At 44.6% G+C, this 16,587-nt stretch overlaps 2 protein-coding genes across 2 annotated transcripts; one reads left to right on the forward strand and one right to left on the reverse strand.

Moving 5' to 3' along the window:
• The first annotated feature begins 75 nt into the window (after window positions 1–75).
• On the forward strand, window positions 76–7,525 carry ncbp1 (nuclear cap binding protein subunit 1). Its single transcript, XM_030111026.1, has 23 exons — window positions 76–198; window positions 1,251–1,339; window positions 1,512–1,612; window positions 1,698–1,854; window positions 1,957–2,064; window positions 2,484–2,605; window positions 2,689–2,758; window positions 2,900–3,115; window positions 3,199–3,296; window positions 3,381–3,444; window positions 3,531–3,641; window positions 3,747–3,811; window positions 3,902–3,964; window positions 4,052–4,126; window positions 4,211–4,314; window positions 4,434–4,556; window positions 4,776–4,878; window positions 5,055–5,148; window positions 5,552–5,655; window positions 5,729–5,846; window positions 5,954–6,094; window positions 6,802–6,915; window positions 7,021–7,525. Exons 1-23 carry the CDS (start codon window positions 165–167, stop codon window positions 7,132–7,134), a joined length of 2,388 nt encoding a protein of 795 aa, XP_029966886.1. The 5' UTR covers window positions 76–164; the 3' UTR covers window positions 7,135–7,525.
• A 116-nt stretch (window positions 7,526–7,641) lies between these two features.
• slc49a3 (solute carrier family 49 member 3) lies at window positions 7,642–15,675 on the reverse strand. The gene is made up of 10 exons (XM_030111027.1): window positions 15,315–15,675; window positions 12,810–12,968; window positions 12,320–12,536; window positions 12,026–12,102; window positions 11,332–11,469; window positions 10,882–10,998; window positions 10,166–10,318; window positions 9,267–9,424; window positions 9,086–9,189; window positions 7,642–8,989 (listed from the first exon to the last, which is right to left on the reverse strand). The coding sequence occupies exons 1-10, from the start codon at window positions 15,468–15,470 to the stop codon at window positions 8,826–8,828; spliced, it is 1,443 nt and encodes a 480-aa protein (XP_029966887.1). The 5' UTR covers window positions 15,471–15,675; the 3' UTR covers window positions 7,642–8,825.
• Between the last annotated feature and the right edge of the window lie 912 nt (window positions 15,676–16,587).

The following is a 16,587-nucleotide window of genomic DNA, read 5'->3' on the forward strand; positions in this document are numbered from 1 at the left end:
TTACTACTTCCGGTTGCCTTTACAGTGACCCGGATGTGCCTCACTTGAATCAGACCGCTTTATTTTTTTTTTTACTCGGAATCTGACGGAGGCTTCTTTCGCGGACTTGTTGTGTTTATTTTGAGTGTTATTTCAGCAGAGGGAGTGAAACAGCGGGGTGAAACATGTCCAGGAGGCGACACAGCGATGACAACGAGGGTGAGTCTGCGGACGTTCGCGGCATGTGTGCTTCAGGCGCTAGGCTAGCCAGCGGAGGCTAGCTAACGGTTAGCGTGCGTGTGATGCGTTTATGCCGTCAAAGTACACACAGTGCCACATATTGGATGTGTTTGAGGTATCCTAAAAAAAATCTAAATATTCGTCTCTACTGCTCTGTAACGGATGAATTCCAGTAGGACGGAGTGAAGCGGCGCTGCAGAGGCAGAATGAACCGAAAGCTCCCGGATTAGCTTCTGCCCGTTAAACAGCGCAGCTCAACACCTCGATTTCTGTTCTTGATTTATCTATGTATATTTTCATTTTATTAAGTTCTGTATTTTTCACCCCTGAAAATCCCGATCTCCTTTTAAGTTACATTTACTTTTTCTTCTATTTTTTTGTTATTGGCCTCTGTACAGGTTCATTGGCTGAGTTTATTTTTGATATTTTGTAACTGTTTCATCCATTCATGCGTCAACTTGCTTTTTACGATGAGACTTTGAGGCACTTTAGATCATCTTATGTCACTTTATGATAGGATTTCTAGTCCAATCATTCTGTGTTGGATTGTATTTAGGTGTGTCTTCATGGTTACCCTGTAAAGCTGTGCAGTAAGATCCTCTACATGACTATTTTGGTTTTTTTTATTGTTGCTTTGTGTTGTGTTTCGCTTTGGCTACTTTTTCAAAAACATAGAAGAAACAATACCTACAAGAGTATTGGATGGATACAATGCAACCCCTCTCATTTTGCTACAATAAAACCCCCATTCCAACAATGTTGCTGTACCATGCATTGAACATTTTACAAGTAATTTCATATACATACAATTAAACTTGACTTGGCACACCCCAAACCCCTTAAGAAAAAAAACCCCTTATGAAACAGAAAAGACTAATATGTTCTTGATGCATCACATTGAAAAAGTTTTTATCTCTTTGGCTACTTTCTAGTATGAAATTTGTTGAATAAACCAAAACCTGTTCGGTATTTGTGTGATTGCTTTTAGCTGTGATGTTGTTTCATGTTTGTTTGCTCTGTTGCTTGTACAGGAGGCCAACCTCATAAGAGGAGGAGAACATCAGAGCCCATTGAGATCGAAGATCGTCTGGAGTCGCTAATATGTCGAGTGGGGGAAAAGGTACGAGCAAATATTTTTATATTGTTTTGGTATTAGTAACTTTACTCAACATTTAAACTCTTCAAAGTATAAGACTCTTTTGGTTCAACAAAGTTAGATAAAATAAAGTGGGTATCTATTGATTAGCGAATCCTTAATACCAGTAGCCTACTTGTCACTTTTTCCCCGACAGAGTACGTCGTCACTCGAGAGCAACTTGGAGGGTCTGGCAGGAGTCCTAGAGGCAGATCTCCCAAACTACAAAAACAAAATTCTTCGCATTCTGTGTGCTGTGTAAGTTCATGGGGGTTTTTCCCTCTTTGATTCTTCAAAATGCTTTATAGATGCTTGTTCTCAGTGAATGCTGTTGAATCCACAGCGCCCGTCTCCTGCCTGAGAAGCTGACCGTGTACACGACTTTAGTCGGCCTCCTCAACGCCAGGAACTACAACTTTGGAGGCGAGTTTGTGGAGGCGATGATCAGGCAGCTGAAAGAGACGCTGAAAAACAACTTGTACAACGAAGCTGTGTATTTGGTATGTGAACACCTAAATACTCACTTCTTGTCTTTAAATGATTTCAAATATCACAATACCTCACTAATTTATTTTTCCCCACCATGATTTCTCTTTGATCAGGTGCGTTTTCTCTCCGACTTGGTCAACTGCCACGTGATCGCAGCTCCCTCGATGGTGGCCATGTTTGAGAACTTTGTCAGTGTTACTCAGGAGGAGGATGTGCCACAGGTCGGTAGACGGTTGATGTGGAGCAGAATAAAGCCCCGTTCACACGACAGTGTTTTGAAGTGAAAACAGAAAACTTTCATTGTGCTTTAGATGTCCTGTTACATAACAACAGTGTTCGGAGCCAAAGAAAACACAACTTTTTGAAAATGCTGCGATTGTGCATGTGCACCACAGCTGTAGTTCTTCTATCAGTAGATGATGTGATGGGATCTACATGTTTAAATGCCCTGTGTTGTTTGTTTGTTTGTTTTTTTTCCATTGTATGTAAGCAATTGAAGCAATCATCAGCTCTATTGTTGTCTTAAGTTTAGATTTTTGTTAAATGTTGACCTTCCATGATCATGGGATCCATGCGAACTCTGGAGTGGATCTCTGAGGGTCTTCTCTGCATTACCTGGTGTTGTGTGTTTTGTCTCCAGGTCCGGTCCGACTGGTTTGTGTATGTTGTCCTTTCCTGTCTGCCCTGGGTCGGCAAGGAGCTTTACGAGAAGAAAGATGTGGAGATGGACCGGCTTCTGAGCCAGATCGAAGGCTACCTCAAGTAACATGCCAACTTTTACAGAGAATATGAAGCATTCTAATGATTTTCAGCCTTTCTCACCGTCTTCTGTTCGATTTTCTCAGGAGGAGAGTAAAGACTCACGTGCCCATGCTGCAGGTGTGGACTGCAGAGAAGCCTCATCCACAGGAGGAGGTGAGAGATCTACAGTCAGGTTTAGATTGACTTGAACAGATAAATATAGAGCTATATACATCTTGATGAATGAAATTAAAACATAGTTCCTTGTTTTGAAGTAAATAAATGTATCCTCTGACTTTCTCCTCCTCTATCCAGTACCTGGACTGCCTCTGGTCTCAGATCCAGAAGCTGAAGAAGGACCGCTGGCAGGAGCGTCACATCCTCCGTCCCTACATCGCTTTCGACAGCGTGCTGTGCGAAGCCCTGCAGCACAACCTGCCCCCCTTCACCCCGCCGGGCCACATGCCCGACGCCCAGTACCCCATGCCCCGGGTCATCTTCCGCATGTTCGACTACACCGACGCCCCAGAGGTTCGCCGGCGCTCCTGCCACGTGGAATCGGTGATCTGAAATAGGAGTGCGATCCTCATGCTGTCGCCATGCTTCATCAACAGGGTCCAGTGATGCCCGGCAGCCATTCTGTGGAGAGATTTGTCATAGAAGAAAACCTGCACTGTATAATCAAAACTCACTGGAAAGAGAGGAAAACATGGTGAGTGGTGAGATTGATGGCCTGAATGTGGAGCGCAACCGTCTCTCAGATGCGTCTATTTCTGACTCCGCTGTTTGCTTTCAGTGCTGCGCAGTTACTCAGCTACCCAGGAAAGAATAAAATCCCTCTCAACTATCACATTGTGGAGGTAGGAAAGACTTTTTATCTGCGCTTTCCTCTATGAGAGGACAAAGCAGAAGCTGTTTTGACATGTTTTTTTTTTTCCCCTCTCAGGTGATCTTTGGAGAACTTTTCCAGCTGCCGTCGCCGCCTCACATCGACGTCATGTACACTACTCTACTTATCGAACTCTGCAAGTTGCAACCTGGGTCGCTGCCCCAAGTCGTATCCTTCATACTCAAAAGAACACATTCTTCAGACTTCCTGAACTTTGTGGTTTAACCTTGTGTGAAATGGCGTCCAGACTTTTCTTTAACACGTGTGGGTCAGCTGGCTCAGGCCACTGAGATGCTCTACATGAGGCTGGACACCATGAACACCACCTGCATAGACAGGTAACATTACTCTGCGTTTTTACATCCGTCCAGCGCATAAAGAGTCTCAGTGTGTAACGTAAACTCTCCTCATTCTCTTCACTCCAACAGATTAATCAACTGGTTCTCTCACCATTTGAGCAACTTCCAGTTCCGGTGGAGCTGGGACGACTGGTGAGCCGCCGCTGTGTTTAATGGACGCCAGAGTCATTTACAGTGACCTTTTATCTAGATTTGACGGAATGGATTCCCTCCTTGCAGGTCAGACTGCTTGACCGTGGATGTGGACAAGCCAAAGCCCAAGTTTGTGAAAGAAGTTCTGGAAAAGTCCATGAGGTTCTGAAGGAATGATTGAGATCTCCTTTTGTTTCTGGGTGATTCTTGCCTCTTATGTAGAAAACGTGTTTGGCTCCGTTGCAGACTCTCGTACCATCAGAGGATAGTGGACATCGTCCCGCCGACGTTCTCCGCCCTGATCCCCGCCGACCCCATCTTCATTTACAAATATGCAGACGAGAGCGCGGGTAAGAGTCTCCGGCACGTTCAGAGACGAGCAGCACAGAGCAGCAGTCTGCCTGAGGCACGTCAGGGAGTTCAGAGAGGGTTTTATAAATGGAATGATGGATCTCTCGTCTCCTCACAGCTTCGTTACCGGGTTACGCCATGTCCATCACCGTTGGAAACGCCATCAAGAACCGGGCGTCGAACGAAGAGATCCTCACTATCCTGAAAGAAGTCCCCAACCCCAACCAAGAAGACGATGATGGTTTGTTTTTAATCGATCAATTTGTTTTTAGAGTGAAATATGTAGCCTGCTGGCTTTTTCTCACATATGAGACTGACTTGACATCTTTCTCTCATCAGTCAGATTTATTGAGATTCTAATCAGTTCAGTTCGTATTAGTATTTTTCCTTCTCCTGTCCTCTAATCCTGCACTGTACACATCTCATGTTTCTTGTGGCTTTTGTTTCTCTGCCCCTGCAGACGAAGGGGAGAGCTTCAACCCTCTGAAGATCGATGTGTTCCTGCAGACGTTGCTGCACCTGGCAGCCAAATCCTTCAGCCACTCCTTCAGCGCTCTCGGAAAGTATGTTCACTACAGCCATACTGACACTGAAAAGTATATATGTTTTTAATTTGGACGTGAGAAGCATAGAGGAGGAGTCCAGTGAAGCACTGTTTGTTATTCACACGGTGAATCCTGTCTCTCTCTGAACGCTTGAGTCAAGACGCTCCAACCTCACTCTCCTCTGCTGCTTCCAGGTTCCACGAGATCCTGAAAAGCTTGACCGACACTGACGAGGGGAAGCTTCACATCCTGAAAGTGGTGTATGAAGCCTGGCGAAACCACCCACAGGTAGGGACGAGCTGCCAAACTCTTAGAAATACCAGGAAGTCACACATGTGTCTCAGTTTAAGCTTCAAAACCTGTCTGTAAGAGGTTCTATGGTCAAATTTCCACAAGAACAATGCTGAATCCAAACATCAAATAATTTATAATAAGTATTTACAATAATCGGAGGAGATTTGGAAGCTGACAGAAAGATCAGAGGATGGCCCCTGTAGACCCTGGACTACACCACCGGGTGTAAAGCTTGAATGTGGTTCATTGCTAATAATTTATTACTGGAAATCCTCCACATCCCAATATGTAGCCCACATCTTGAAATGTTGACGTTAAACGGTTTCAGCCACATGTCGGTCTCTGAGCAGCCGCTCACCGTGTCGCCGTTGTAACTCGGCTCTCTGCCGTCCTTCAGATGATCGCAGTGTTGGTGGATAAAATGATCCGGACGCAGATCGTGGACTGCGCCGCCGTCGCCAACTGGCTCTTCTCTCAGGACATGGCTCACGAGTTCACCAGGTGAGCAGCAGCCCGTTTCCAGCTGGCGGCGAGCCCTCCGGCACCGGACACTGAAACGCTCTGCTCTCTGTAGACTCTTCGTCTGGGAGATCCTTCACTCGACCATCAGGAAGATGAACAAACATGTCCAGAAGATCCAGAAGGAGCTGGAGGACGCCAAAGACAAGCTGGAGAAGCAGCAGCACAAGAGGGTAACTCTCTTCTTTGCTTTTCTAGACTCAGACGAACTGTGTGTGTGTGTGTGTGTGTGTGTGTGAGAGGTCGGTTAAAACGTGTGTGTGTGCTCCCACGCTGCCAGAGGGACAGCGGCGACGACGAAGACATGGAGAAGAACAGCGAGGACGAGGAGGGCCAGCTGGAGGAGCAGATCGAGAGGCTGCAGGAGAAGGTGGAGTCGGCTCAGAGCGAGCAGAAGAACCTCTTCCTCGTCATCTTCCAGGTACGGAGGAGCTGCTGCAGGAAACAACACACGTTTCTTCCTCCATCGCTTCGGTTCTGCTCCCATGTGGCAAAGTTAATATAATAATCCCAAGATATGAGACAGACTTTAATAAATTTAAAAAATGCTGTTGAGTAACTGAAACATACAGTAATAAATACATCTGAAATAGAGAAATGGCTCAATAGAAGAGGCATTTGAATAACAAACGCTGCACATATTCTTTAAAAATGCATTTTTGCTAACGATTTCAATGCAGATCATAAATTTTGAAACACAATTTTCCTCAAGTGTGTCGATATAAAGATTATAATGGATTGGATCCTGATTTTAGATGGTACGTGTAAAGAGCTTCAACATGATGTTATGAAATAAAGAACAACTTCCTGTTTGTTGGGTCTGAAACTTGAACTTGCCCACTGAAGCAGAAGTGGTTCTTAAATTTAACTGTACATTTATAAACTTTTTGACACCTGAATATGAGTCATTCTGAAATGGAGGAAAAAATGAACGAAGCTGATTTCTCCTCATGTTGGTTTGAATCTGAGCAGAAGCCTTTTAACCAGCTTCTGTTCTCACTGAGACAAAGAAAAAGAACAAGCAGAAGTGTTATCGAGCTGTCAGCTGTCCTCTTTAATTCAGCAGTTTTGAGTTTTTCCCCCTCTATCTGAATAAGATTCGTCTGACCGACATGTCTCCTCCCTCAGCGCTTCATCATGCTGTTGACGGAGCACCTGGTCCGCTGCGAGACGGGCAGCGTGGACATCAGCACGCCCTGGTACAAGAACTGCATCGAGCGGCTGCAGCAGATCTTCCTCATGGTAAAACTCGCCGCAGTCGGCACAACCGCGCTCCGACCATTCAACTCAAAGCTTTACTGAGCCCATTAAATCCTGTAAACCTTCGTCTCTCCGCCCCCCCCGCAGCACCATGTGACCATCCAGCAGTACATGGGCACCCTGGAGAACCTGCTGTTCACCGCCGAGCTGGACCACCACATCCTGGCCGTCTACCAGCAGTTCTGCGCCCTGCAGCTCTGAGAGAGGAAGCTCCATCACCGCCGTGATGAAGCCGCACATTAGGAACTACCAGCTCTTGCATCAAGAATCTCCTCTTTACACTTTTTTCTTTTTTTAATCCACGTCTTGTGTTTGGTGCCATTCATGTCGGTCAAAAAAACGCAACTGAGGACGTCATCAATTCGCTGTAGTGATCGTTTCTTTTTGTTTAATTTGTGTTTTTCTTTTTTTTTTAAATTAGGTGAATTCATTTTGACCTCTCTTGTGTTCATGTGAATGAGTGTTTTTAAACCTGTCTGAGTCCAGACGGAGCAGGAGAAGTGAATCTGAATCTAGAGAGCGCTCTACTTTTTTATATTTGTTTCATGTGGAATTGGAAAAAAAATTAAAAGACTCCAGAGTCTTTACCGGCCTCCTGTGTGGTGTTGTCAGAATCCAGGATTAGAGTGAAGAGAAGATGCAAACTTTTATAGAGGTGGAGTGGAAAAAATGGATGTGTGCATGTAATGACAAAAAGACAAGTTTCATTACGAAATGTTTTATTCAGACATGGAGACATAATAAACTTTAATCAGCAACTAAATTCAAAATCATGAGTTAAAAATGGTGCATTTTATATGAAATTGTAAAAAGGAATCAGTATATTAAACAGCATTTAAAAATGTAAAACATTGAACAACTTATTCCACTTAACCATATGAGGCACTTCATGTTTGCATTGCACAAAACCCTCAAGTGTGTGTGTGTGTTAAAACCTGCAGTCCTGCAAAAAGGCAGCAACTTCAAAAATGTGTCATTAATGTGGTTAAAGCATTTTTTATTGTAATAGTGTTGAAGTATTTGTTAAAATAGTGGCACAACAACCACTAACGTAATAATTTTGGCCATTGTTAACACAATAATGAAATTAATTTCTCAGAAATTCATGTACGGCTGAAATATCTCCTCACATTTTGGCGTCAACACATTGGAAAAAAGACAAAAGTATGAAGTTATTGAACATTATTACATTATTTGCAGCCGCAGTGGGACAGATGGTGTCGATAGAAAGAAAAAGAATTACTTCAGTTTATTTATTGACACACGATATGAAAAACACTGCAGATTGAATAAAGAGCGACCCTGAGCGGAGAGTCTGTTTATTCTGCTTATCTGCCTGGCCACTGTGTTGTACCTTGTAAATACAGTTATGAGACCTGATCGTCTGCAAGAAGCGTCACCTTCATTCTAGTCTTCTGGAAATAACATCAAACCGTTAGAAGTCCAGTGTTCTGAGAAAATACAGAAGTCTGGTTCAATCTGAGGAAAAACACGACTTTCTGAAGAAAACACAAAGTTGTTGGAGATAGATTGTGTTGAAAGTACCTTGAATTTCTAAAAGTAAACAAAAAAAAAAAAACCTGGAAGTACAAGTATCTCAGTTCAGGACCCTGAACTCAGCAGTGCAGCATTGTATTTTTGGTCTGACGTATTTTTTTCCTATTAGAATAATAAAAAAAATAGTTTGATAAAAATATGGAAATGAAAAATTTAATTTACACATGATTATTTTAAAATTGGACCCAAACTCCCTTACAAATACTTTTTTTTTTTTTTTTAAAGTAAACATTCCTACAGGACATGTTCGGCCCCGATGTTGTACCGAAGCTTTCATTCACGCCTGGATTAAGGAAAAATGTGAAAGCAGTGAGACGTTGCTCAAACGGACGGTGTCAGCTGCTCGCTGCGTCGCACTCGCCGCTGCTGGCCGGGAGTCTTTGCTCGGCCTCGTATTTGGCTTGCTCTTCGGCCTCCAGCCGTCTGTAGCGGGTGTGGAAGAGGAGGACGAAGCAGCAGCTGGACAGAGCGCACAGTCCGGCCATCACCATCATGGGTACTGAGGAGAAAATCATATTGAACCTTTACAGTTCACCGTCTGCATGCTTTGGTTCTACTTCTCAAAAACAGGAGGTTCGGTGGAGGCGGAACGTACGTTTCCAGCTCAGGACTGTGTCCCCGCAGGTGGACAGAGAGGATTCGGTGAGCTGCGTGGTTAAAGCCTGAAGGAGGAAGATGTAGAGGACGGACAGCACCTGTCTGGACGGCCACACAAACACTGAGTCAGCCTGAGGAGAGGAGGAGGAGGAGGAGGAGGAGGAGGAGCTCAGCAGTACCCCGACACGAAGATGAGCCCCGTCGACATGGCTTCTCCCACCGGGTACGTGCACTCCACCGACAGCTCCATGGCCACGGGGTAGATGGAGAAGCCGAAGAAGCCGAAGAGGGAGCAGACGGCAGCGACGGCGACTTTCTGCTGCGGCATCAGAGACACCTGGGAGGAGAGGAGAGCAGACGCCATGGCACACGGATGGAATACAGGTTTCTAAGTGGCATTTTCAGTGACTTGGAGCTCCAATGTCTTGTTGGACACCCAGAGACGCACTTGAAAACATTCCTTCTGTCCTGAGAGAAGACCTTGAATTTTCAACACGAGTTTCTCTTATAAAATATGAAAACTTTTACCACGTCTGCTGCCTGATATCTGTGTGATACAGGCGAGGTTTCAGTTTGAATATACTAACATCACAGAAGTCACAATATAAACTTGCTGTATAAAATATTAAAACCCCTCTCTGTTCCTGTCTTAATACTTCCCTGCTTTTTACACCTCCAACCTCCAACTGCATTCAACCAGCCAGCTGCTGCACAGGAATCCAACCTTTCCCATTCCAATCGTCGTCAGAGCTTTGTCTTTTCAGCGTCCTTCAGATTCGACAGAGATTTAATCCGTGCTGCGCTCAGCTCCAGTGAGACATCCGACGGTCGGAGGAACGTGATGGAAATAAAAAGCCTTCAAAGTGTTTGCACATCAAACACGAGCGCTGTCACTTCCCTTTGTTTACTGTCAGCGTTCGTCTCAACGCTTCACGTGTAAATATAAACTGCAGGAGGCGTCTGACAGCTGCAGTAAACACAAGAACCGCTCTGTGTTCCCGGTTTCTCTTGGATTCAATCCGGAACCAAAGGAAGTCAGTTCAACAAAACGTGGCGGCACTCTGTCTCGGGTTCTCACCACTGAGAAGGCGATGCAGGCCAGAGCCGAGAAGCTCAGGTTGATCTTCGTGGCTTCGGTGAACTTTTTGGTCTTGTCCACGTAGACGCCGAGCACGCCGGCGCCGACGATGCCGAAGACGATGAAGAGAGCGCCGCACAGGCCGGCAAAGTCCTGAAACAGTCACATTTTATACCAATCAGCAACCGAGTGTGTCTTATTTAATGTGTTTTGAAGACTTTACACTTCTCAACCTGGATGGCAATACTGGATTCACTACATTTTTACAACAGGATATTAAAAATTATTACCAGAATACACTTAAACACATTGAACCAAATAGAATATTATCGTTATCTGCACTTGATTCTCTTAATTAATTTCATTTCTTTGGCCTGCAATGACAACACTGTGCCTTTACACCAGCGGTGTCAAACATAAGGCCCACGAACCAAAGTCGGCCAGCAAGAGGCTCCTTAAAATTAGCTTCATGTTGAGATTGTGATCATTTTCTGTACAATTTGTTTGTCTCATCATGACTGAACACTCCCATGATGCATCACTAGAAGATCTGAAATGGGCACGAGGTCAGTTTGCCTCTTTTGTTTTTCACATTATAAAAAAAATTCATCAAACGCGCGAATCGCCCCCACGTGTTCTCCGCGCTGAGCTTCATTCTTCTGATCTCTGCCGAACAGTCCACTCCTCGCGGTTTGTTTGTCCTGCTGCGTACTTACGTTGGTGTATCCTTTCACACACAGGACTTGCTCCAGCAGCGTGGAGAAGCAGGTGAAAACAGCGATGCCGGAGCCAAAGCACAGCAGCAGGACCAGGTAGGCTTTGTTTGTCAGAAGCTGCGGGGAAGATGGAAAAAAAAGAGATTAAAAAAAAAAGAAAAAAAAGAACTGATCAGACAGTTTGTGAGGGAAAACAAACGTGCTGCAGGAAAACACACAGAGAAAAAGGAGAACTGAAACAACCACTCGACAAATACTGGCTGAAGACGCTCGGATGTGACTGGCAACAGAACACAGGCTGTCTGATCACGAGAAGTTTGGGCGACTGCAGCTGGATGGTGAAAGTAAACTTTCTGTTTAACCCTCTCTAACATCAAAACGTGTTGATGTGCACTCCTTCGCTGCCTCAGCCTCACGTCCAGATCCTTCTATTCTAGAGGATTTTCTCACCAGTTTGATTCCCTGTAAAAACGGCTCGGATCCGGAGGACTCTGCGCTCGCCGACGGCGGCGTCGGCGGGGTGCTGCGCCGTATCCCCGCTGTTGCTAGGAGACAGATGATGCTAGGTGGGATTGTATAGGCGAGCAGCTAGAGGAGGGGAGGAAAACACATGTGAAGTGGTGATCAGTGGCCGATCGCACCTTCAGTCAGACGCTTTGTCATCATTAGCAGGTGAGGTGACCGCACACAGTTTCATTCACTGAGCTGTTCACTGGCTGCAGAGAGGAGGCAAATAAACAAAACAAACAAAACAAAAACCAGAAACGGATCCCAGCGAGTTGTATTCAGCAAAAAGACGTCACAATCAATTACAGGAATATGAAGATGTGCTGACATGTGCCTGATTGCTTTAGTTTTGCTCCCATCCATCCATCCATCCCCTCATCAATCCATCCATCCATCCATCCAAAGCATCCTGAATTTTTTTATATTTCCCCACAACAAAAAATGTGTAATTTACTCAAATCTGAAGTGGATTTAAGACTTCAATAGGAAAAAAAAAAAAAAGAAAATTGTTCAAATCCTTTGCGAATTAAATCTCTACAAATAAACCAATTTCAAGATGAATGCCAATAAGTGTGTGAGTGACACTGAACTTCAGAGGCCTTCAGAAGGCGGGGAACACTTTCAGAATTCAACTCACCAGAGTGGGGATTTGGTCGGATGTCGTCACCACCAAAGGAGAGATGATATTAGCGAGCAGGATGCCCAGGGGATTCGCTGAGGAGGGAAAAGGGAAACGTAACTGTGTGTTCTTCTGGTTTCCATTCTGCACAGGCTGATTCCACTTTCTATTCTCTTTTGAAAGCACAATATCCTTTATCCTCCTCGATTAGCTCTGCATGTTTGCTTTATTGATACTGGGATATAAATATCTGACTGCCTCCTAAACCTTTCCTAGTTGTGATGTGAAGGATTCGGCTCGTTGCCACCTCACCCATTGAGGCCACCATGTTGGCGGTGGCCCGCTGATGGTCGGGAAACCACAGAGCGGCCAGCTTGGTGGGGGCGAAAATCATGAGGGGCTGAGCCATTGCGCCGAGGGTCTGCCCCAGCATGACCACTCCGTACCGGGCCTGGGCGCTCAGGCTCGGGGCCATGGCGAGGAAGCGGATCATGGCGCCAAACATGTTCAGCCAGGAGCCCAGAATCAACTGGAGAGAAAAGATGGAGTCAGATCGTCAACTAAACGTCTTCATGCATCCTGAAGCCAAAATACAGGATCCTAAATAAACAGAAAAGCAGGCTGTTTTGATTTCTGGATGCTTCGTATCTCCTCAGCAAATCTTCCAACATCGTCTGAACTGAACTCGTTTAACTGGTTTTTAGTCAAACACGACCTGATAACACAAACTGCCTTCACTACTTCAGCTAAGATGCTATAAAATGTTCAGGAAACCCCGGTCGGCTCCCTCCTCGGTTCTCACCGTGATCCGTAACCCCAGCGTGTCCAGCATCCAGGTGCTCCCGAAGCTGAGCGGGATGGCCACCACCATGAAGACCAGCGATAAATAGTTGATCATGTCCAGACCGACATGCAGGTACTGCGCACTCTGATCGGCTACCGGGGCGAAGGTGATCCATATCTGCGAAAACGGAAGAATTTCCAGTGAAAAATGAAACTATTTATGGGAAATCTGTGGAGTCTGAGAGTAAATTTGACTTTTTTTTAATTTACTTTACTTCCAAGATACAAGTTGTCCTATTTTTAAGATTTCAGTTGCAAATAAATCCATCAAAGTAGATTAGCCTTGTGATATTTGTTGAACACAACTGAAGAGTTACTTTAAACAAAGATACATGAAGTTGTTTATAGTAAGACGCTGTAATAGTATTCGACCTCACTTCTTCCACAAAACATCACACCGCCCCGTCCCAATAAATCTGATTTTCCTCTCTTGGCGGCGGCAGGAGCACAAAGGGTGGGGACGGTCTGCTCTGACCTCTGTGAACAATGAGGTGTTTTTAATGTATGCGGCCAACATGACTCAGAGCAGTCAGCTGACCTGGACACATAAAGCTGGCCTTGTGCTCCACGCTGTGGGGATGCATCGCTTTACTATTTTTGCGCTTTCCTTGTTTTTTGCTGTCTCGCAGGTTAGGTGTAATGCTGTAAAGCACAATCTCACACAGTTTCTTTCACCAGAAGAACCCCAATATGTTTCACAAACTCGTGTCTGTAACTGAAAAATGCATCTTACAGTGGCTGAAGATGAACATATGAGCTGCTCCCATGAATGGATGCTTTGATATTGGTGGTTTTTCCACATGAATCAATTTCTATGATTTACAGTAAGTGAAAAAATTTGAATCAATTTCATTCAAACCAATTTGGAACTGTGAGGTGTCAGTCACACAAAGAAAACCAGGCTAAAGCCATGTTTACGTAACATTTAAAGTGAAAATGATTAATTTTTGAGCTTTTGTTTCAGAAAATGTTCGCATTTACACGCCAACATTTTGTAAACGATGTCCGGCTACATGGAAACAGCCATTGTTGTATGTGTGCCAAACAACCGTTTACTGTGGCCATGGTGCGCATGCGCAGAAGCAGCGTGTTTGAAAAGTGGCACAGTTTATCCATTTCCACAGAGGCAAAAGTCAAAGTGTCTTTGTAAAGCTGAATCATGGGAACCGTTTCCAAAAAGTTGTGTTTACAGTGTCTTTAAGCACTGTCGTTATGGAAACGGACACTCAAAATGAATAAAAATATCTTTATATTTTGTGCAAGTCAAACAGAAAGCATCATCTGCTTCCAGAATCTTCAGTCTAAACTTGTGAAAGAATGATAAATGGGCTTTACTTCCTCACCACCTTTCATCTTTTCTGCCATCATAATGTGCTTTATGCGATCACGTACTTTCACTTCATTCCAGTAGTGGTAATGAAGCTGTCAAGCAGTTAAAAACCTTTTAAAAAAATCCAGTTCCAGTATTAATAACATGTTCGCTGATCTGTCATAATAGGTTATTGGATGGTTTTCAGTGAGTTGTTCCACTTTTCTTTAACAATACTTCCGTACAATGGAGAAGAAAATACAAGCTCCCCCCACCACAGGTTTAAATAAATCCTGAGCCCTCAGCAGGCCCATTAATGTCACACAGATTGATGAGTAAGCGGCTCATCAGCTGTTATTTGCCACGTTATGAATGACTCCGGGCCAGCTGAGCTCCTTTTGTGAGCGGGAAACACCAGCGCCCTGCAAACAATGGCCCCCGCAGAGGGGACGAGTCCCGCGGGGGCCCAGAATAGGTGAGGACGGAGGCTCGGCTTTCACGGCTGAGACCGGCACGCTTTTACTCTGAATATATCTCCAGGGAGGGATCACACGCTGCACACACACCACATGTCATCTACCTGCACCGCTCACGGCCGCTTTACACAAGGTTGTGTGAACGCAACAAGCAACAAGAATGCATTTACTTTTGATTTATTTGTACAGTTCGGATGGTTTCAGGCATACTGATCATATGGCTGCACCCCAGATACATCATGCAACAAAGCAGCATACATGAAAACTTTATTTTAGTTTAGTCTTTTGCGATACGTGTAATGCGCAGGTTAATATCGAAATATGAACACATGAAATATAACATACGTCCCTCCTCCAGACTAAGTTATGATTATGATCCCATTCTCGTCACACAGATGAGACAAACTGCTTTAAGGTCATCCTTGTGACCAGATTGTCCCTCCTCGGCGTCCCACTTTTGTTCCGCGGACTTCGTGTTTGACACACCCTGCGCGGACTTCATATAAATCAGTGGGATGTGTTTCAGTTTCGGGTGTTACCCGACCTTGAAAATACATTGGAATGTGTGTCACTGATCCCTTTAGTTGGATTTGAGCCTGGAGTCGCAACATTTAACCCAGAAAAACACTTAAAAGCGTTTGAAAGAATAGAGAAGGGGATTTATTTATGATAAACTCACCGTGGCGTTGGAGCAGTTTAACAAACACAACACCAGCAGCACAAACCACCGGGTCTTGTACGTTTTAAATAAAAGCAGTTTCCTCAGTTCCACGTTCGGTTCTCTGGGATGAGTCGTGGAAACGGTCTGAACGTCTGAAACTTCGCCATCGTCCATCTTTCAGGATCGTTAGCTTAAATCTGGACCGACAGCAAACTGTACAAAAACACCACGGTCATCCCAGTGTGTCGTCAACAGGTCGGTGGAGACAGCAACGCCGACAGCAGTCCTTTAAAAACGACCCGTAGCTCCATCGTTTATTTGATGTGCTGAAATGTGTTTTCACTCCATAAACAGGAGCCGGTAAAGTGGACGAAGGAAGCGACCGGAGGACTGCCTTCCCTGCAGGCGTTACTGTACGGAGATCCTGTATTGAGAGGATGAGCCACTGCGCTCACATGAGTAAGCCACATTGCATGCCTCTGCATACATGTATGTGATAATCACTTTTGGGCAAAGATCAATCGATCGAGCACTTTACGAATACCAATTAGCATGCAATGGTCACAATCTATTGACTGCACTGGTTTACACTTGTGCAATCTATTGACCTTGCACATTTTGTTAATTTTGTGTAGGGGTCAACCTGTGGTGGCCCAGACGGGTCAGTGTGCTCACAGGAGAGATTAATGAAACACACGTAAAACACTGCAGCGAAATAAGCAATGTTGATTGCTGTGTTAAAATTGTCACAACGCTATCTATGTATTTGCTCTGCAGTCCATTGTTTAATTCTGCTCTGGTTCTGTCACAAAGTGTTTTTTCTCTCTAAACGAACCCCTGTTCTTCTGACCACTGTTCACTTCTCTTGCGTCTTGTTGTTTTATTGTTGTTTTCACTGTTGTGCTGTTGATTTTGCTGCTGCCTGTCTCACTCACAATGCACTAATAATCTAGTCTTCCAAAGAAATTAACATTACAATGAAAAGTGAGAAAAAATCCACATGAGAAAGCATGGATGAGAAAAATGGTAATTGAAAAGTTTCAAAATTTCACCGGCCTGTCCCGCTCAAGAGGAAATTGGTCTAAGGCCCCTGAACTACAGCGAGTTTCACGCCAGTGCGTAACCATGTCACTAACAATGATTATCAGTCTGTTTCTGCTAAATGTAGTGGCGTACGAGTCACTCATTAATCTCATGTTATTCACAACACGGAAGTGAAGATGAAGACAGGCAGAGATTAACAAACATTTCACACAATGCAGGTAAAGGTGAGCAGAAACTCCCAGATCCA

This window comes from Salarias fasciatus, chromosome 2, assembly GCF_902148845.1.
Source record: "Salarias fasciatus chromosome 2, fSalaFa1.1, whole genome shotgun sequence".
Lineage (NCBI taxonomy): Eukaryota > Metazoa > Chordata > Actinopteri > Blenniiformes > Blenniidae > Salarias > Salarias fasciatus.

Bases quoted from the DNA above. Each gene is read 5' to 3' on its own strand.
- ncbp1 (XM_030111026.1), top strand. From the start codon at position 165: ATGTCCAGGAGGCGACACAGCGATGACAACGAGG. The intron at 3,297-3,380 runs GTGAGTGGTGAG...GTTTGCTTTCAG, and splicing joins TGGAAAGAGAGGAAAACATG to TGCTGCGCAGTTACTCAGCT. The intron at 6,095-6,801 runs GTACGGAGGAGC...CTCCTCCCTCAG, and splicing joins TCTTCCTCGTCATCTTCCAG to CGCTTCATCATGCTGTTGAC.
- slc49a3 (XM_030111027.1), bottom strand. From the start codon at position 15,470: ATGGACGATGGCGAAGTTTCAGACGTTCAGACCGTTTCCACGACTCAT. The intron at 12,969-15,314 runs GTGAGTTTATCA...CCGTTTTCGCAG, and splicing joins TAAACTGCTCCAACGCCACG to ATATGGATCACCTTCGCCCC. The intron at 10,319-10,881 runs GTAAGTACGCAG...TGACTGTTTCAG, and splicing joins GTGTGAAAGGATACACCAAC to GACTTTGCCGGCCTGTGCGG.